General features: G+C 56.6%; 1 protein-coding gene across 1 annotated transcript in view; it reads left to right on the forward strand.

Annotated features, from left to right (window-relative positions):
• Positions 1-20,548, forward strand: part of LOC111144949 (LIM domain binding 3) — a 57,226-nt gene that overhangs the window by 1,822 nt on the left and 34,856 nt on the right. The window contains exons 3-8 of the mRNA XM_022499569.1: positions 7,169-7,320; positions 7,857-7,932; positions 9,232-9,596; positions 14,418-14,621; positions 19,311-19,480; positions 19,915-19,951. Coding sequence (XP_022355277.1) covers positions 7,169-7,320; positions 7,857-7,932; positions 9,232-9,596; positions 14,418-14,621; positions 19,311-19,480; positions 19,915-19,951 — 1,004 coding nt within the window. The remainder of the gene's footprint in view (positions 1-7,168; positions 7,321-7,856; positions 7,933-9,231; positions 9,597-14,417; positions 14,622-19,310; positions 19,481-19,914; positions 19,952-20,548) is intronic.

A 20,548-nucleotide genomic window follows, 5' to 3' on the forward strand; every position in this document is an offset into this window, starting at 1 on the left:
GTCCCAGAGGCCCCGGTGTTAATGCTAGGAGGACACCCAGAGCCTTGCACGCCCTGCCTGATGACATGCTGCCATGTGGGCTCAAATGCGTGGACGTGGCCCCCTCCCTCCAGGACCCTACACAGCTCCCCACCTGCATGGTCGCAGGGCTATCCACCTTTACCGTCTTGGGTCCACAGGCCTCCCATGCCTGGGACTGAGCCCACATCTCCCCCCGTCCTTACAGTCCTCAAGGCCTCATGCTGGTGCTCCCTGCCCCAGTGGGTGGAAATTAGCCTCCTGGCTCAGGGGCACCCAGGATAGCCAATGACCTCACCCCGGATCTATGCACCACCTGGCCTTGGACAGCCCAGGGCTTATATTGCAGCACAGAGGCCTTAAGCTAGACAGCAGGAAGAATGTCCCCACCGCATGGAAAGGGTATATTGGGAGGTAATGGAACCAATGACTACGGGGGACCTTTATAAATAGAACCCCCAACTCCAGCAGGGCATCGGGGGCCAGGGATAATGGCCTCTTGGCTTCCTTCAGAGGCGTGCCCAAATCATCAAGGCAATGGAACGAGCTGGGTTGGGCGCTCGGTCCTCCCCAGGGTTCAGAACCTCTCCACAAACTCCTCTGCGGGGCCACTGATGCCCTGGGCTGGGGCATCCCCGGCTCGGGCCCAGGACACTCCCATGGGGGGCTGTGGTGTTTCCTGCTGGGGCTCTCAAGGCCCTTCTGCAGCAGGAACTTCTCCCTCCATGGGATGCTCTGGCATCCTGGCCTGAGCCTTTGGAACAGGCCAGTGGCGGCAAAAGGTGGTGGGGTGGGGGGTGGGGGTAATGAAGGCAGGGCCTGCTCACTCTCAGCAGGGCCGACACCCCTGGGCACCTGAGAGAGGTGGGGGGGGCGGCTCTGGGATTACCCTCTCACCTCAGTGTCAGCCAAGCTGAGGCTCAGATTTGCTCGGGAGCTCCGGTGACCTCAGTAACCCCTAACTCCCTGGCTTGCCCTCCACCCTTGGGCTGGGGATTAGCAGAAGAAGACTGAATGGAGCCTGTCCCTTGTCAGCTGGAGATGCAGGCTGCCATTCCTCCTGTAAGAAGGCTGCCCCCTCAGGCAGTGGTAGCTCCAGTCTCCACCCTACTCTGCCCCTGCCCCGCCCACCTGCCAGAATCAACCCTGGGCAGATAACAGCCACCCACGGCCTCCTTTCAGTGGGTCTCCGCGAGGACCCACAGAGAAGTGGGCTCAGGAGGGAAAGTGGGAGGGTGGAGGGGAAATGCCTTTATTTATCCGGGACAGGTGCGGCTGGGCCTGCAACATGAGCTCCCCTCCCACCGCCCCCCTCCCAGCCCTAGCCAATTCTCCAGGAAGTGGGGGAGGGATGGGAGCAGCCACGGCTCCAAAGGCAGGGCCTGCCCCTGTCCAAGCTAGGTCAAGAGGCTGGGGCCATGGTCTGGGGCCTTGTCCTTGGTGCATGCTGCAGCCCTTGACTTTATGGAAGAAGTGTGTGCTTTTGTCTGGCTCTGTTGCTCACAGTTGTGTTGCCTTTGGAGCCAAGTTGTCGGTTCTCCTGCTCAACCTGGTTGTCTCATCTGTGAAATGGGAGTGTGCATGGCTGAGTGCTTTCTAACAAGCACTGGGAAAGTGCTGTGGACCTGTTGTTCTGCTGAGGTGGTGGTGAGGATGGGGGAGCAGTGGGGCCTGAGCCCGGCCCCCGAGGTGGGGTGGGCTGGGCATGCGGGATGCCCCTCTCTCTGCTCCAAGGCCTCTGTCCCTTAAGGCCTTATTCGTCTGGCCTTGTAGGCTCTCCTGGAGCACCAGCCCAGAAGCTTTTGCTTCTTTGCTGGTTTTGGGTTTTTTTTGTTGTTCTAGTATTTGTCAGATCTCCTAGTTACGGTGGGGACGTAGAGGACAGAGGGTCCCCTGGGAGGGGGAGGGGGACAGGCCGAGACTATTCTGGGTTAACTGTGCCGGCCATTCCTGGAATTTTGAGGCCTTAGTGCTGTTTCTTGGGCAACGCCTAGCAGTGCTGACAGGCTGAGCTGTTTATAGCCACACTGAAGGTCAGGCAAGCCTCCGGAGGACTGCTGTGAGGCTGGCCGGGGCCTTCCCAGATGAGCGAATGGGGAAGATAACCGGACAGAGGCCCCCAGCTGGGGAATGCATTCTTGGAGGTTCCCAGGCCAGACATTAGCCCTGTCTGCTTCCCTCCCAGGTGCTCAGAGCTGTCCCTGACTCCATAGTTTACATCTGGGTTGACTCTCAGTGTTGTTCAATCTGCGGGTTTGGGCCAACATAGAATAACTTAGATCCACAATATCACATCATAGAAAATATTTTCACTGCCCTAAAAATCCTCTGGGCAAGGAGAGGCTCTTTGTGTATAGCCAAGACTCTGGCTTGTATATTAGCCAGGGTGGAACTGGGGAGTGGGGCCATGGGGAGACAGAAGTTTCCAGTGAAAGGATGAGGGATGGAGCAATGCCCCAGGGGAGGCCAGATGGGCAGGGAGGAGAGCATGGCGTGATGGTAATTTAATCACATCATGTTAAATGCACTTAGGGCTCCATGGGAAGTCTGCTGGGGTGGACAGTCTAGGTGGTTTGGGAGGAGATGCTGGAAGTTGCATAGTTCACCACATCTACCACCTACCCTTGCCCCCCAAGCCCCTGCCACACCTACGCTGGCAGCTCTAGAAGGGAAGGAAGGCAGGGACCTGTCTGGTTTGGAGCACCGAGAGTGAGGGCTGGGAGCCTTTGCAGAGCCCAACCACCCCCCTGCAACCAGGGAGCTGGGGAAATAGGATCCTATGTGCACCTGAGCCCTGACCAGTGCCTTGCTTCCATGGGACCCTGGTCAGGACTTCTGTCTCTTCCAGCTGATGCTTAGGCCCCTCTAGGGACCGACGCTGGCTTAGGACCGGTCAGTTGAGGCTGGCCCCTCACACCCTGCTTCCTTCCAGCCCCAGATCTTGTTTCCCAGTGGAGCCAGGGTACAGCTGCCCAGTCTCCTCCCCTATGGAGCCCTCCGGGGGCAGGGCTGGGGGCCAGCCCCTGTCTCTCCTCCACTGGGAACTTCCCTGAGGCTTTCTCAGCTCTGCATCTCCTTATGGGATAAACTATTTAAACATGTAATCCTCCCAGTGATCGTGTGCGAAAGGCATTGCTGCTAACTTTCCCAGAGAGTGTGGAGGCTGCCCTGTATCCTCAGGTCTGGCTTGGACCAAGTCTGTGCTCTTTGCTTTATTGCCTCCCTACAAGTCATCCAATATTATTGCCTCCCTACAAGTCACAGAGACCACGGCTGCTCCCTGGCACCTGCTGGCCTGGTGTCTCTTCTCACGGATCCAAAACCACAGCCCAACAAGGAGGAAGGGCTCTCATGAGCCTGGTGGCAGTTTTGGCCCCCAGGGACCTCAGGAGCTTTTGAGACCAGACCATGCTCCTGGAGCTCTGCCCACATCTGGGCTCTGAGTTGAGAGATGGCTGGTGGTCGGAGAAGAATGAAAAGTGAAGTGGGAATGAACTGTTGTTATGAAGAGGTTTTCAAATGCTCAAAAGAGGATATAAAGACTTCAAAGAAAAAAATCCTCCAAGTATTTAGTGGCTTTGGGTCCTCTGTGGGACAAGGAACACAGAGAGAGAAGCAGAGAGTCAGGCAAGAGACACATGGGTATACCACAACTGCACTGCACTCTTCCCGAGTCCTGGGCTTTGGGCAGGGGTCACCGGGTGGCCTCACCCTCCTGCAGGGCAGGCTGCTTCTGAGAAGAGGGTGGGGATCTGATGGCCCTTGGACCGAGCAGTGGGCAACCTCCTTAGGGTCCTTGGCTCCTCTTAGGAGACTTGGACAGAGCCAAAGAGCACCCTTCCAGAAGAGAATTACAGTAACCTCCACCCACCTCCACCCACCCCCAGTCTCAGAGGTCATGGGCCCTGCTCAGGGCAGCTAAAAGCCAGGCCAGCTGAGCCCTGATGAGCAGACACAGGTGTGGGGAGAGAGGCGCCAGGCAGGCAGGAGCTAGCTTGGCACTCTCCTGGGGGAGCTCGGTTGCTAACCAGGCCCTGGGGAGGCTGGGCACTTCCCAGGGAACCAGGATCACCCAATCTATACTGAGAATGAGGTAGAGCCAGGCAAGGGGGAGGCAGGAGACCCCATGGAAAGATACGGTGTTAGCCCACGCTTGAGAGAGACAGATGTCCCCAGGGCAGCTCCAAAGAGAGGGCATTCCCAATAGTCCTATACCTTGCCCTAGCTGATCTGGCCCCAGCAGCTCTTGGATGTCATTCTGGCATCCTTGCTCACACTGACATCCATGATCTTCTGGACACAGCTCCAGTCCTGGCTGGCAGGCCTCACCTCTGCAGGCAGAAGGCCTGCCCTTCTATCTGGGGTCTGTGGTTGCCATACCTGGGAGCTCATTATGCGGTCTGTAGATGGTGAGAAGCATCTGGGAGAGTCCTGGTATGGGGAAGCCCTGGTGTGGGGTGTTCTACTGTATGGGAGCCCTTGTGTGGGGGTGTCCTACTGTGGGGGAGCCCTGTGGGTGGTTCACGAGGACCGCAGAGGCATTGCACAATTCACCCTGAATGGAAGCATATTGGTATCCGCTATTTTCTCTGAAAAGCTTCCAAACTAAGACGGATTACCATACGGAGAGGCTAGACATGTGACACAGAAAGCTGAACCATGTGAAGGTAGAAGCTCAGTGGTGGGTGTGGGGATGCTCCCTGTAGAATTCTGTCTGCTTTCTCTATTTGAAGATATATATCAGAAAATGCTGGGGATAGCATAGGCCTGAATGTGAAACCAGAAGGAGTAGGGAAAGCCGGTTTTCTGCAGACAGGCCCAGCTCACAGCTCAGCTTGCCCTCAGGAGTTCCCTCTTGGCCCAGAAAGTGCTTTGTTTTTCTCTGGGTTTTTTGTTTTGTTGTTGTTGTTTTTTTTTACCCTTTTTTCAACCCTTAAAATAAAAGGAAACAACACTCCTGTCATTAGTAGAGGCTCCCTGAGGCCATGAATTTGGGGATAAGGGATGTGCATTTTGAGAAGGCCCAAGTAATTTTTTTTTTTAAGATTTTATTTATTTATTAGAGAGAGAGTGTGTGTGCTCATGAGCAGGAGGAGGGGAAGAAGGAGAGTGGGGAGCCCAACATGGGGCTTGATCCCAGAACCCTAAGATCATGACCTGAGCCGAAGGCAGATGCTCAACCAACTGAGCTACCCAGGCACCCCAGCCCAAGTAATTCTAAGATACCCCTGTTGGAGCCAGGAAAGTGGGCTGGACTTCGGTCTCCTGGCAATCTATCGGGTGGTTTCTCTACTGTCCCTGCCAGGTCTCTGTGGATTCATGGGTGAGGGGAAGCTACTCGGTGTTGGCAAAGCTAGCGCAGTCCCCAGGGCTAACAGGGCACTTCCTCCTCGAGGACTCGTCTCCTCTTGCTGCTGTCCCTGGGTTTGCACAGGCGGTTTGCGGCCTGGCCTGTAGAGCCCACCAGGGACTAGAGCCTGGTGACCACAGGTGGCCCTGGTTTGGTGGAAGATTCCTCATGAAGGGTGTGGTAGGAGGCTTCCATCCATGTCTGGGAGCCTAGGGCCTGGCAACCAGGATAGGGGACTTTCCCTAGGTCCTCTTTGGACTCCTTCTAGGATGGTCCCCCAGGCCAAGGCCAGAAAACAGCTTCTGCCAGCATTAGAAGCCAGCCTTGTCCCTGGGTTGTAGACAGGAAGGTGACTGAGATGTGCCCAGAGAAGCCAGGAAAGCTGGCTGGTGGGCATGTTGGGGAACAAAAGCCAAGGGACATCCTCTAGTTACAGCTTGGTGGGGGCTGGCTCCCAGAGCCTCCTCTTTCCTGTGATGTCACTGGGGCGAGCCCTGTACATCATTCTACATGATGTCACAAGGGGCCTTCCACATGTCATGGGGGTCAAGTCATTCTTTGTGTTATCTGTAGGGGGTAGAGTATGGTATTTCGTGTTGTGACATGGGGGTGTAAAGCCAGTCTCGGTGACATTCCATGAGGCATCTTTGGAACTGGAGCTTCCTCACATTCCATGTGATGTCCCGAGGGGCCAGCCATCAAGTTATTATAGGTGATATCATCTAGGTCCTCCAGAATTTTGCGTTTCAAGTGACATCTCTGGGCTGGTGGGGGGCATGCTATTACAGAGGGCCAGGCCTGTGGAATTTGGCATTGTGCATGATGTTTACTGAGAGTGGGTCTGAGCCATCCTGACATTGCATGTAATGTCCCTGGGCGTGTGGCCTTGACATGACAGGAGATATTCTTGACGTGTGGTATCTATAGCATTCTGTGTGATCACCCCGGGGATAGGGGGCCCCAGACTCTAACATTCTGTGATGTCATTAGTGTGCAGGATTTGGGATCTGGTCCCCACACCTGCATCTCCTCTTCTGGAAGTCTGAAGCCAGCCACATAGTGCTGAGCCTTGCCCCATGCCCCAGCGGACCTTGCTTCCACAGCTCTCTGCCTCCCTGCCATGATAGTCCTAGGTACTTGCCCTGGGGTGCTCCCCTGAGGGCTCATCTGTTCTGGCTACTAGCCTGGCAGAGTCTCTGTGGTGGTGCTGAGTCTTAACTTGTGCATATACCCTCCCTCCTGGAGCCCAGAAAGTGCCCCATGGGTTTTGGGGGTGCAGCCATTATAGTAGGCTAATTGGTGTAACAGACAGCCCCCAAGTCTCAATGGCCTAGCACAGCAGAAGCTTACTTCTCCCTCGTGCAACATCAGATGCAGTACTTCTTAATCCTCTCTCCTCCAAGCAGTGGGTCGAGGATTCAGGTCCTTCCGTTGGTGGCTCAGCTGTCCTCTTCTGGGTCCTCTGCATCCAGTCAGCTAAGAAGCAGAGAGAGTGCAGGATGGCAAGGATGGTGGCTAGGGGTAGGCCTGGAAGTGGCAGGTATTGCTTCCATCCACATTCCCCTAGCCAGGGCTGGGCTCTGGGTCACATTCAGATACAGAACGCTAGGCAGAGGGGCGATGGTGTGCCAGGAGAAGGCATCGGGCTTGGGGAGCAGCGGGTGCTGCTCATAGTGAATGAAAGAGGAAATGGCAGGCCTCTACTGGATAATCCCAGGTGACTCTTCCTCAGGAACGGCCCAACCTCAGGTCCACCCTTTGTATGCTCACTGCCGCCCCCCCCATCTGTCATTCTCTCAGATCACACCGGGGAGCAAGGCCGCCCAGTCCCAGCTCAGCCAGGGTGACCTCGTGGTGGCCATCGATGGAGTCAACACAGACACCATGACCCACCTGGAAGCTCAGAACAAGATCAAGTCTGCTAGCTACAACCTGAGTCTCACGCTGCAGAAGTAGGTGGGAGCTCTCCAGAGCAGGGGGTAGAGGGATGTGGGCATCAAGGGCCCAAGAGAAGGGGTCCGGCAGCAGTCATGTGGGCCCAGCCCGTGCCACAGGATCACACAGGAAAGTAAGAAGGGCCTCTGGACCAGGAGGAGGACAGGGCCAAGCCATCAAACACCTGACACATCTGTGCCTCACTTTATGGATAAGCCTTGGGGGGTCGGGGAGGTCACAGTGCTGCCAGTCAGTGCGAGGGGAGTTGGGCTGAAAGCCAGGGTCTTCCCTGCCTCCTCTTTGCCCCAGATAGCCTCCCAAGGACCTAACAGAGGCCCATGGGAGCAAAGTGTCCAAGGGCCATGACTTCCTCATCCTGGTCAGGCCCAGTGCCTTCCTGGAGTCACCCAGTCCATGGGGAGGACAGTGGACCTGAAGCTGTCACCCAATGACCCAGGTCTCTGATGCTCTCTATCTCCAGCCCTGCCCTGGCAGGACCTCCTGGTCTTAGTGGCAATTGTCTTCACTTGGACCCCTTTCTGGTTTCTTCCAGGTCAAAACGCCCCATCCCCATCTCCACAACAGCACCCCCGGTCCAGTCCCCTCTGCCGGTGATCCCCCACCAGAAGGTAGGTGCTGACTCCACTCTCAGCGGTGGTTCCTATGGGGTGGCCCCTGGTCTGCCTGCCTGGCCCTTGGTTGGCCCAAACCGGACAGAGTAGTAGGATTAGCCATCTCCTTGCCCCAGCTATGGCTGAGCGTGAGGGAGTGGGGGCAGGCCCCCAAGAAGAGGCGTTCCAGCCCCCATGCAGTACCAAGTGTGGGGTGTCTGCCTGGGTGCTGGTCCTGGGACCTCATGACTGGGCTGCTGGGAAACCAGCCTAGGCCGTGGTGTTTTTAGGAGAGGGATCTTCCTCCCAGCTAGGTGGGGACAAGGAGCCTGAGGGTACTGGGAGGGGGTCACTGGGGCATGAAAGCCAGAGACCCTGTTTGAGCAGCCAGCCCAGGCATGGAGGGAGGGGGCCTGCTGGTCCTCAGAGTTTATCCCTGACATAGGGTCTCTCCCTCCGTTTTCCACTGCCCCTCCCGACTGGATGTCCCAACAGCCCCCTCAGAGGTACTGATGGTAGTCAGGCAGCAAGCCCAAGGCAGGCATACCTCACCACCTTGCCTGCCACCCCCTCAGTGCTCCCTTGAAGCAGGTCAACCCTGTGTGCCAAAAGGACTTGACCTGAAGCATGGAAGGCCCACCCCACCCCTCCTGCAGGGCCCACTCCCTGCCTCCTGCATGACCTCATTCTGAAAGGAAGAGGCTGACAGGGGCTTGGGGTGGGTGACAGATGGGGGAAGGGAGCAGAGGGCTGCTTAGGAGAAGCTGCACAGGCAGACTGTGGGAACAAGCTGTCAGCCCCGCAGTGTCCCAGTTTTCCCTCTTGCATTTCTACTTTGCCTGACCACTGCCAGCTCAGGGTGGGGGGCCTCTGGCTGGCCATGTGGAGGCATCTCAGTATGGGGTTGGTAGAGCAGGAGGCCAGGCTGTGCCAACTAGGGGCTTCCACTCAGGGCAATGGGAAGCAGAGAGAGGATGGAGGGGGCTCTCCCCAACTCCCTGAGGCCCACGTCCCCTTTCCCGCAGCCCTGCAGGTGGGCTGGCTTGGCTTGGCTTTTTGTGTGGGGCTGGCACTTTGGTCAGGAGGATGTGGGCCTCAGGGACAGGGATGGGCACCTCCCTCCCTCTCCTCGACAAAACCTTTCTCTTGCAGGTGTCCGTTGTGTCCCCTCCCGAGCTCTGCGTGGTCGCAGCAGGGGGCAGGCTGCTGGGCGCTCACACTAACACCTGTGTTTCAGGTCCTTGCGGAAGCGCTGGGACCCGTATAGCCTCTAACCGCTCTCTTCTCTCTCCCCTGCATGGCGCTGCTCTGGGCCAGGACCCCGCTCGGGACACGAACGGCAGCCCAGCGGCACTCAGCCCCAACCCTGAGGCGAGGGCAAGTCTGGGCACCCTGGGCACCCCGGAGCTCAGGCACACGTTTAGCTCCTTCTCCCAGACCTCCGTCTTCTCCTCACACACGGAGGCCTCTGAGCCCGGCCCTCCGCGGGGCAGCCCAGGGGCCAAGACCAGCCTGGAGGGAGCCCTGGACTCACTCAGCCCGAAAGCCCCGCAGGGCTCAAGCCAGCCAAGGCAGTATAACAACCCCATTGGCCTGTACTCAGCAGAGACCCTGAGGGAGATGGCTCAGATGTATCAGATGAGCCTCCGAGGGAAGGCCTCAGGTGCTGGACTCCCAGGAGGGTAGGTAACAGGTGCGCCGCTCTCTGCTGGTGGTCTGGGGCCACCGGGGTCCTCAGTGCTCATGGAGGCTCGGCCAGGCAGTCAGAGCAAGGAGCTGGCCTCAGTCGGCCCACGCGGTGGCACAAGCCTGGAGCCATACAAGTAATGACCTGGCCGGTATTTTTGTAAGGAGCCAGACGCGTCATTATTTTCCACAAGCTGGGGTGACGCATTGGATCCTGCAGAGGGGGAAACTGAGGCTCAGAGGTTTAGTCAAGGTCCAGCCGTCCCGCTGCTAAGTGGCTAAGTGAGGTCTGAATGCAAGAGATACTGACTCCCAAAACATCCACACCAGCAACACCTTGCCACATCCACCACCCCACAAGATGAAGCCTGCTGCCTCAAGGAACCCTGGGACAAAGGTCCCTCCCCTGGAGGAGCCCTGAGGTAGAAGCAGGGAAGAAATAGAAAGGTAGGAGGGTAAGTTCTCTGGGGGCTGGGAGTGATCTGGGAAGACTGCCTGTAGGTGGGAGCGACTGAGCTGGGTGCAGAAAGATTCAGGAATGGGGTGAGTGTCATGGGCTTGTAGAACTGAGCCTAGATAGAATGAGGCAAGGAAGAACGGAGGACAAAGAGGGTGTGTAGGAGAACGGTAGCCTGCCCCCCCACAACCCGCTGAGCGCCAGCTGGTGGGACTCTGTGAGCACAGGAGCTAAAAGAACCTGCAACCAGGGTGCGCATCGTGGAGGGGCTGAGGGGAGGGAGCCCCCAAGCAGAGCACGTGCTAGCTTCTAAGCCCTTCCTGCTTGTATCTTATTCTAACTTCTCAGCTACAATCGGTATAATTATCTTCATGTGCTCTAGAGGTGGAGCAGGCTGAGTCAAGGCCATTATGGCCCAGTGGTTAGGGGTTCAGGGCTCTTCCTCTGTACCTGGGTGTGAGACTGTCCATATCTCAGGATTGCTGGCAGGATGGAAAGAGGACACACGTTGCACAGCCCTGAACTCCGTGCCAGCACACTTGCCTTGTGCTACCTGAAGTCACACAGTAGATGCTCCCAGGAGTTAGAATCAGAACCTGGGTCATTCTGGCCCCGCCCATGCCCTTCCCTTGCCCTTGCCACAGAAGGTACCTGTGCCCCACTGGTTCACTGCTCCCTTGCCGATCCCCAGCTTCCCCATATCCCTCAGCTCTTTCTGGGATCCTGGCTGAAGCTGGCCTTGAGCACTCCACAGCCTGAGCACCTGGACCCCAGCCTCCTCAGACCAAGGCATCAGAACCATAAACCCTGGGCTTTTTCCAGCAAGGAGCTTCTGCCAAAAAACTCAAGGAATGACAGAGCAGAAATGGCCTCCTTCCACCTTGGATGGGCTGGTAGCTCTTTCTGGTGCTCTCTGGAACTGGCCCCTGGCAGGGAAATCAGTCTCTGAGAGACAGGGACCTCCATGAAGCCCACCTACAGTGACAGTAATATGTCCCCTTGTGAGCCCTCAGTCTAGACTTGGGGCCAACTCACAGTCCATGTGCTTTATTTAACTTCAGTTCTCAGCAACTTCAGAGGTGAGCATCATCTCCCCCATTTCCTAGCTGAGAAGTAGAAGCTCAGAGTGAGTGATTTGCTCAAGGTCACACACAGCTAATAAGCACAGTGGCACACTGGGCTGGTACCTGGGTCAGCCTGACTCCTTCCTACATGGTGATAGGGACCTCACAACCTGGCCAGCAAAGTCAAGGGCCAGCCCCATCCCAGCTTCCCATGACTCCAGGGGTGCCTTCCCTCTGGTGCAGGGGCTTCTCAGAAGCCAACAAGTATTAATTTATTACTTGACACTCAGAGCAGCAGGGTCCAACAGCTTCTCTAAGGATAGACAGGCTAGTGGAAGGAGTACATCTCTCTGTTCATCCACAGTAAAGGCTGTGTTGTGGTCCCCAGGCGATGCTGGAAGCAGGGAGCCTCTGACCTGGGCTAGCCCAGGCAGCTTCTGATGGGCTGAGGCTACCAGCTTTGCTAAGTGCCTATGTGCTGGAAGGTGACAGGGCTGGTAACTGCTAATCCCCACATCCCATCCATTGCACACGTAAGTCATGACAAGGACTTTACACTCAGGATTCTGTTTAGTGTGCACAGCCTGTCTGCGCAGTGGCCGCCACCATCTCGATTTTGTGAATGAGGGACTGAGGCTGAGACTGGTGGGGAACTGCCCAGAGTCACAGCGCTAGGAAGATTCAGGGTAAGGATTTAAACTCTGTCCCACCTGGCTCCAAAAGGAAGTTCCTTCTCCTCCTCTCCAGGCAGCTTGCAATGTGAGTCTTTGGCAGCTTGTATCCTCTGGGGAGGACTGGCGAGAACAAACAGGGTGCGAGGTCCGCAGGCCAGAGCATGGCAGCAGTCCCTCTCCATCTGCTGCAAGCTGGCAGGGCAGGGCAGTACCCCTCAGGGCACTTGGTGCAGGGGCCTCTGGGTGGATCTTGACTGATTCTCCCTGAGACCTGGTGCTGGCTCCTCTCTGAGCTGTCTGCTGAGGGCCACTCAGCCTCCAAGTCTTCAGGTGGGAGCTAGGCATGGAGCAGGAGTCAATGCCAAAGACGGTGCCGGCTGCCCGGTGCTGGGACAGGGAAGGGCAGAGGCGGCACTCCCCCTCCCCACCCCACTGTCCTCTGTAGGGGACATTGGGCTGGTCAGGGCAAGAGCTGACCCTGCAGCTGTTTGCACTGGCCAGAAATGGAGAAGGGATGGAAGATCTTTCCTAATATAGCTCCACTTGGAGCTATTTGAGCCTAGAGGACAGAGGGAATTTTATCAGCTCCAAGACTGTAAGGCGTGCAGCTAGAGGGCCCCCTAGCTTTGGCCTGGTCAAGGGATGACCAGGGTCAGGCTAGTTGGGGCCCAGGATCTCTCAGCCAGAGCCCCGAGTGGTCCAGTCTGCGACGGGGGCAGGGATGCCACCTGTGCTCTTTTCCCTCAGGTTTCTGGCAAGGCCATTGGTGTTGCCCCGGTCTGCCCTGCAAGGGATTTGCATTTAAGGAAACCTAATGCAGGCAATGCCTCCCCCAAAGAGATGATGCTCCAGGAAGCTCGCTCTAGACAAAAGCGAGGGCAGGGTCCCTCTTGGGTCTGAGTTGGGTTGCCTTGGCTGGGCTCTTTCCTGCAATACCCCTTGGACCTTCTCCTGAGCCTCCGCCTTCCTCCATCCTGCTTCACTGACCGTCCACAGGGCCTTTAGGGACAGTCACAGGGGACTGCACCCCTGTGCCCCAGAGTAGAGTACATCTGGGAGACTGTGGGTAACCCGTCTGCACCCCCCAGCACCACTGCCAATTACACAAGGATAAGTCCAGGATGGCTGACTAGCTAGGAGGCTCCTACAGCCTGGGCTTGGCCCATAGCAGCTGCAGCTGGTCCTGTCTCCCTCTCCATCTTCCTGTCTTGGGGTCTCCAGCCAGGCAGTATGTGGCACCCATGAAGATGGACTAGAAAACCCTTATTCCTGGCAAAGCTTCAAGCACTGTGGACCTACTGAGAGGGAAACACCACTGTCAGCACCTTTGACCCAAACTCAGAGGCCGTGACCCTGATTTGGAGCCCTGCCCCTCTCCTCGGGACTCCTCCCCCAGCGCCTGTCAGAGCTGGAGCAGCCTCCATGAGGGCCAATCTGAGGATGGTCCCAGCGCTCAGAGCCCCTGGCAGGACCACACTCTGATAGCCCTGTCTTCTTTGCTCTTTCTCTCCTCCCCAGGTGGTAGCCAACTCTCCAGCCAAGTTAGTATCAAAGGAAAGCATGTGTGTGCGCTCGTGTGCACATCCCAGCATGCGTCCGAGTGTCTGTGGGTCTGGACAGCGTGCGCCTGCGTCAGCACGTGTACATGCGTGTGCATGTGTGAGTGGGCGTGCATTCATGTCCCGGAGCGAGCCTGCATGTGAGTGGAGCTGCAAGTATGGAGGAAAGGCACTGGGGAGGGGTGCCAGGGCTCTGTCTGATGTGCCCTTTCCCTTCGCCCTTTCCTGTGGTGGCTGCTTCAGACCAGCAGGCTGGCTCTGGGGGGAGGGGGGGACGGTGGTGGAGTGTGTGCCGCGCTCCTGCTGGGTTCCACATGAGCCTGAAGACATTTCTGTCCCTGCGGCGGTGTCGGGACCGCTCCAAAGGGCTGCGCTTGACCTTCTGGGCCCGAGGAGTGCACTCATCTGTTGGAGGGGAGCGCCCCGATGGGCAGAGACTGGTGGCCGCACAGCCAGCTGGACTTGAGGGGGACTGAGCAGCCCGGAGTCCTGCTCCGAGGAAGAAACACGTGCCCTGGATCATCTGGAGGAGCAGAGTCCTGGGCCACGGAGGGCATGGCCAGCAGGATGAGCCCCGTCGTGGAGGAACTTTGCTCAGAACCCCTATGTGTGCCCGGCGGGGCTGCTTTTTGCCTTTCGGTCATTCTGGACCCTGCTTGGGCTGCACTGCTTCTCACGTGTGGCCCAGCTCCTGTCCCCGACCCCCAACCCTCTTTGTCTCTGCTTCCTTGCTGGTGAGCTGAGAGAGCTTTCAATGCCTGGCGCCCCCTGCTGACCCTGAGATGTAGCTCAGGCTGAGCAGAGGCTTCCCAGGGTCTGGCATTGCCAGAGTGGGCAAGAGAAACCGGCCACGAAAGGCTCTGGGGAGGGTTCTAGGGTTTTCTCTACCAGATGCCGCTGTCCATAGTTCAGGGGACTTGGGGGACCTATCTGGGATCAGGCCTTGGGAGGTCTCTCCACCACCAGCCCTCGCCTTGACCCCCTGTGTAACACCACCTGTTGCCTTTTCTCCTTCCGCCTCCCTTCCTCTTCCTCCTCTGCTCTCCCTGCTGCCCTCCCCCAGCGCGGACTACCAGGAACGGTTCAACCCCAGCGCCCTGAAGGACTCTGCCCTGTCCACCCACAAGCCCATTGAGGTGAAGGGGCTGGGCGGCAAGGCCACCATCATCCATGCGCAGTACAACACACCCATCAGCATGTACTCCCAGGATGCCATTATGGACGCCATTGCTGGGCAGGCCCAGGCCCAGGGCAGTGACTTCAGTGGGTAAGCGCCTCCCCTCCTCCGCCGTTGCTCATCGGTCATCGCCTCCACCACTGGCTGGGCCTCCTCACCAGTAGAGGCCAACAGCACCAGGCTGCTTGGTGCCATCAGAGACTTTGGGCATCGAGACCAGCTTTCCTCCCTCACCTTGAGCGTCTAGGGCCATGGCTGTTGGAGGGGAACTTTTGCCAGGCCTTTCAGAATACCATATTCTCTCTTCAGAATCAGTCTCAGCTTTAGGAGAAGGGTGGAGAATCGACGAATATGGTGCTTGCTCCAAGCGCTTCTCACAGCTTCTGCATTTTCCCCCAGGCTCCGCAAGGGGATCAGTTTAGAAAGAAACATCCGGAATCCTGGGTCACATCTGGATAAACCAGTCTTCTCATAGACTAAGCCATTCTTTGGGGGAAGTTGTTGATTTCTTTAAATGATGAGAGCAATTCAAACGGATGATCAGGTTTCTTGTTTGGGAAGGGGCCTCTGGACAAATCATCCGAGGTATTGGTTGTAGTCAGCCCACGGCAGAGCCTAGGAAGCACCCAGGACTCAGGGAAGCCCAGTCTCAGGGCAATGAGATTTAAGGCATCCTTGGTTCTTAGAATTTGCCTGTTAGCAATGGTTGAGGAACTCGAGTGTTAAATAGGGAAAGAGTTGGCTGGGAATCATTTGTGGGAAAAAATGCTAATAGTGCAAACGGTAATAGGGACCTCATTCCCTCTTGCTTTCTCTGTCTCCCGTAGTCTCTCTGTATCTCTCTCTCCCTGTATGTGTCTCTCCGTCTCTGTCTCTATCTATCTTTCTGTCCTTCTCTCTCTCACACAAACACTCGTATTGTTTTCTACTTGAGAATATCATTGTTAACTTTCAGAATTGACTGGTTATCTCTTTGGGCAACATCTTATCCCCAAGTCAGGACCTTAAGCAACTCAAGGCAAGAAATCTTAAAACAATGGTTGTATTTTTTTTTTCCCCGAAGCTAGGAAAAACAGATGTTTGTAAGAGAGATAAAAGGGTTAAAAAGTCCCAGATAACCCTGATAGTGTTTGGCCTTTGCAGAACTCAGCCCTGGTGGCCCTGACGTTACCTGTAGTTACAAGGGGGAGGCTCCAGGGGACAAAGGATGGAAAGGTGTGCGGACTTCCCCTCTCCTCTTCCGCTCACAGTGCTTCCTTGGGCCACCAGGGGGCAGAGTTTGCTTGCCCTGGAGCCCTGAGTCTCAAACCCACCAGGTTCTGAGCTGTAGCTCTTTGCAGAACTCTGGAGAGTTTTATTTCTTTAATCCCACCATTCAAAGCAGAAAATATGACCACGTAAGTTTCAAAACACAACCATTTGCTCATGTGTACCCAGAAAAACAAGGCTGCCTGACTAAGCCAAAAAGCTAACAGGGATTTCCTGTTAACATTTGCCTGTGCGTCCTTGGTGTGCCCTTAAGAGCGGTAAGGTTACCAGAGGGAAGTTCAGTGGAAAATAATGGAAGAACTGCTCTTCACTAACTTTATATATTCTTTGTCTTTGGAAAAAGACTACTATCATTTGGTTTCACCACTATTTCTTTCTTTTTTTTTTTTTAACATGACACACCATTGACCTAACCTAGGCTTCTCAGAGTACCTCTCCCACCTTCCTGCTGTCTCCTCCCCTCCCCTCCCCTCCCCCTCCCTTCCCTGTGTGCCTGGGAAGCAACCTGCTTTCCCCTTCCTTCTAACTTCGCCCTGCTGGGCTGATGCTACCGTGGTACCAGGGGTAGGAGCCGCCCTGTGCCGTAAGGTGCTCCGTTTCTGCTGTTAATGTCCATGATTCCTTCCTCACTGACAGTTTTCTTTTTGTCTCTTTCTCTTCCTCCTTTATCCACCCCACTCCCCTAACTCATTTCTGACCCTAACCCCGCTCCCTTGTGTGTGCGCAACCCCTCTGCCTTCCGCTGATGGACACGCACTCACTGCTGGGCTTTCTTCTGCTTGGCAGGGCGTCGCCGCTGGCGTAAGTAGACTCCACACTGTCTGTTCCACGTCGTGGTCGTCTGTCTGGTTGAGGGATGGTGTGTGGGTTTGGTGGGATATGTCTGAGGACAGCGGTTCTGTCCATGTTCCTCCTCACACCCACCTCACAGCCAAACGACATGCTCAGGAGACTATACAGGCAAGTGCTTTTGGGCTTTGCCTCCAATAACGTGACTATGAACATGGAAATCAGAGCAGTGACATCACACTGCCTCCCCTGCACCCAAGGCTGGGAGTGGATCTCTGGGCTATGCTTTGCGGCAGCTCCTGTCTGCTCTGGGACAGCAGAGACCTGAATGTCAGAATCCATGCGGGGCCATTATTCAGGGAAGGGGTGATGAGGGGGCCTCTTGGAGGCCATTCCCTAGGATCCTCATGGATCTGAAGGAGCCAGCACCTGCCAGTATCATCCATGAGAGGCCAAAGATGAGTCAGATTTGAGGGCAGTGGACAGTGGGTAAGTGTCTAGAGGTGACCTTGATGTTGTGGTAACTGTGGCATGTATTTGGTGGCAAGAAGACCATTACTGGGAGTGGCTCCAGAGTCGCCTCAGACCCAGGGTCCCAGGACTATAGGGCCTGTTCCATCCTTTCTCTGTACATATTCTCCTGGAGTCCTGGAGTCTCAAAAGGAACAGGAATTCCTTCATCTGACTCCCAGGGGCTGTCGCGGCAACAACACAAATCCCTGGTCTTTGCACAGCACTGTGGAAAGTGGAGCTAGCAATGTGAATCCCAAGGGACTCACCCCTGGGAAATTTCTGAGCCCCTGGAACTGTGGAAGGAACAGGGGAGTGTCTCAAGGGCACATTCCAGGGAAATGGTAGCAAACACCTTCCATCCACTTTCTGGACCGAACAGCTATGTGTAGGCAGATTCAAGGGCAGGGCCTGGCCTTGGGTCTACACCTTCCCTCTTCCTTGGCGCAATCCACACTTCCTCCTTCCCTTCGAGCAGATCAGGGAGTCCTGCTTCTTCTTTCCTACGGTACCTCTCACTCAAAGGCAGCAGACCTGCCAATGCTCCTCCCTATGCCAGAAATGGCCTCTTGCATGAGACCCCGCTCTCTCCTCTGCTTTCTGGGAAGCCCCAGCCTCCCTGCTGCTGGACCCCGGAGGGATCTGCTGGTCTTCCCCATCTGATCTGAGGTGGACAGTAGCTGGAGCTCCCGGGGGACAGGGCAGACCCTTCAGGGAAGTAGGGGCAGCTCCATGCAGTCTTGGTCACCTTTTGTCACCTTTCTCTACCTCTGCTCTTAGAACCCACTCTGAGCCAGACACTGAGGACCAATCTTGAGGGACTCCCAGTCTTGGGAAAGTAGGCCAGTGCTTCCTTCCAGCTCCTTGCAGAGAGGCTAGAAGATGTGGGCACTGGGGAGGTCCCTCTCCCAGCCATCTGGCCCTTTGGAGGGCAGGTAGAGGTGGCCATAGCAGCAGGCAAGGGGAGACTTCACGGAGTGCCTGGGCTGGGCCATGTCTCCAGGTGTGGAGCATCTGGGGTGAGCAAGGCCCCAGTGGGCAGAAGCTGCCTCTCTCAGCCATTTTTGCTGAGGATAATTTGATGGAAAGGACTGTGGAGTGGGACCCAGGAAGCTTGGGCTCTGACCCAACAGGGCCCCTACATGCTGTCACCTGGAGCTAGCCTCTCTGGACCTCAGTTTCAGCATCTATAAGAAGAGAGGCCTGGGCCACTGGTCCATAGGCTGGGGAGTCAGGCCGTCACTGCTGTGAACTTGACTCAAGTCCACCCTAACTCCTTAGAGTGTGGGTTGGACAGTCAGGATCCTCCAGCTCTCACTAGCCAGGGTAAGTGGGCACCTGTAAGATGCCCTGCAGTCTGATTCAGGTTGGGAGGTCCTGGACGCAAGAGATTCTGGGGTCCCTTCTGGCTCTGACCTGGGATTCATTCATTTAAGTAAGTTTTGAGCACCTGCCATGTGCCTAAGGGAGTCTAAGGGAAGGTCACCAGTTCCTCCTCCGAAGGCCATGCTGCTCTGGAGCAGAGGACTAATGACCTTCCCTGCAGCTTTTCTCCCAGCTCCCCCAGGCCAGAACCCCCCTCCCCATCTACAGGCAACGCCAGCCCATCAGACTTGTTGCCCTGTTTCTCACGCCTCCTCCCCACCACGCCTGCCCGTGTTTGCTGAACGGGAGGCCCCCACTCTTATTCTGGGTCAGGCCTGGCACCGGTGGCTCCCTGTTTGGATCCAACCGTATACAGGGGCAAAGGACTGACCCTGAAGACGCCTCTGAGTCCCCCAAAAGGCCCGTTGTCACCCAGCCCCAAACTCAGGAATTGTTCAGAGAGGTTGAAATTATTTCAAGAGACCTATTCTGTTTCTTCTTCCCTTAAAAGAGATCCAGCCCTCCCCACTGGGGTACGGGGCAGCAGCTATGGGAGTGGGTTTTCAGGTCTGTGTGTGGAGTCAGCCCAGGCTGGGGTGTGGGCATGACTGGAGGGATCCGTGAGGAATTGCTGTGGCCTCTCTGAGCACTGAGGACCCAGGCCAAGCCCTTGTCGCAGGCTTTCGGATGGCAGTGGGTGGAGGGTACAGCGGGTTGAGAAAAGCAGGGACCACCAGCTGGTGTGTAGGGTGTAAGGGTGCGAGTGGATGGGCTGCAGGGCGAGTGCAGGAGGACAGGAGCAGGCCTCCAGCCTTGCCCTCACTCACGCTTCTCTCTGACCTGCAGGAGCCTTCCTATTAAAGACCTTGCCGTGGACAGCGCCTCCCCCGTGTACCAGGCCGTGATTAAGAACCAGAACAAGCCGGAAGACGAGGCTGAGGAGTGGGCCCGACGCTCCTCCAACCTGCAGTCTCGCTCTTTCCGCATCTTGGCCCAGATGACCGGGACAGAATACAGTAAGTGGGGCTGGGGGTGGGGGAGGGGGCGCTGGCAGGGGAGATGCAGAGGGGCCCATGGCAGCCAGGCTGTCAAACCCCTGCCCTTGAAGATGAGCTGGTCTTGTCAGATAACTAGTGGCCTGCTGACCGCTCTGGGCCCCTTGGGGCAGGCTGCTGAATGACATGGGTCCTCTGCCCAGGTCTCTAACTGCAGTGGGGGCAGCCACATGCCATGTGATGACCCAGAGCTGGGATAAGAGGACCTCAAAAGCCACACCTTGGACTACTCCCTCCCAATGGCACCATTTCCTCTGGTCTCCCCCTGCCCTCTGCCCAGCACACAGTCTTCCCCTGCCAAGGTTTACAGGCTGGGGGCAATCACTGTTCAGTCTTTGGTGGGGACTCCTATGTTTCCTGCGATTCCTCCTAATCCAACAATTTTCTACCCACAGTGCAAGACCCTGATGAAGAAGCTTTACGACGGTCAAGGTAAGTGCCCAGACTCAGGTTCTGTGGCCTTGTCCCTCCTAACTCAACCCCTCCCCAGGCAGCTCCCAGGTCACATGACTCATGGAAGGAACCTCTCAAGTTTATGTATTTGGAAGCTCCTGGCCCCTGCAGGGCTCCAGCAGACGCTGGCTTGGGGCCTTCGTCCCAGGTCACTGAGCTGGGTGCCTGGAGCGGAGTCTCAATCCCCTGGGCCCAGGCTGCAGGAATAAGGATTCTGGGCTCTCCTGGCTCTGTCCCTGGGCAGGGGGCAGGGCTGCTTTGGCCTTTGCTGGGCTGTTGAGAATGAGGGCATCTCTCCCTGTGAGGGCACTGGGCCAGCGGCCTTGCCTGTGCGCTCAGCTCAGGGTCCGTCCCCTGTGAGTCTGGAGGCTGGGCACAGGGAAGCAGGCATGTGGAGGGCTGTGCTGGGCACGGGTACCTCACCTTAGGATTCACCTGTCCATACCTACACTGAGGTATTAGTTCCATTGATTGCTCAAAGCACAGGGGCTGCTGCTAGGCTGAGTGTCTCAGGGTATGTTCCCCTGACTGTGGCAGGCCTGGGGCCATAGCCACTAACCTACCACCTGCATCCAG

This window comes from Enhydra lutris, unplaced genomic scaffold (genome assembly GCF_002288905.1).
Source record: "Enhydra lutris kenyoni isolate GAN:26980312 unplaced genomic scaffold, ASM228890v2 scaffoldscaffold12, whole genome shotgun sequence".
NCBI classification, from domain to species: Eukaryota; Metazoa; Chordata; class Mammalia; order Carnivora; family Mustelidae; genus Enhydra; species Enhydra lutris.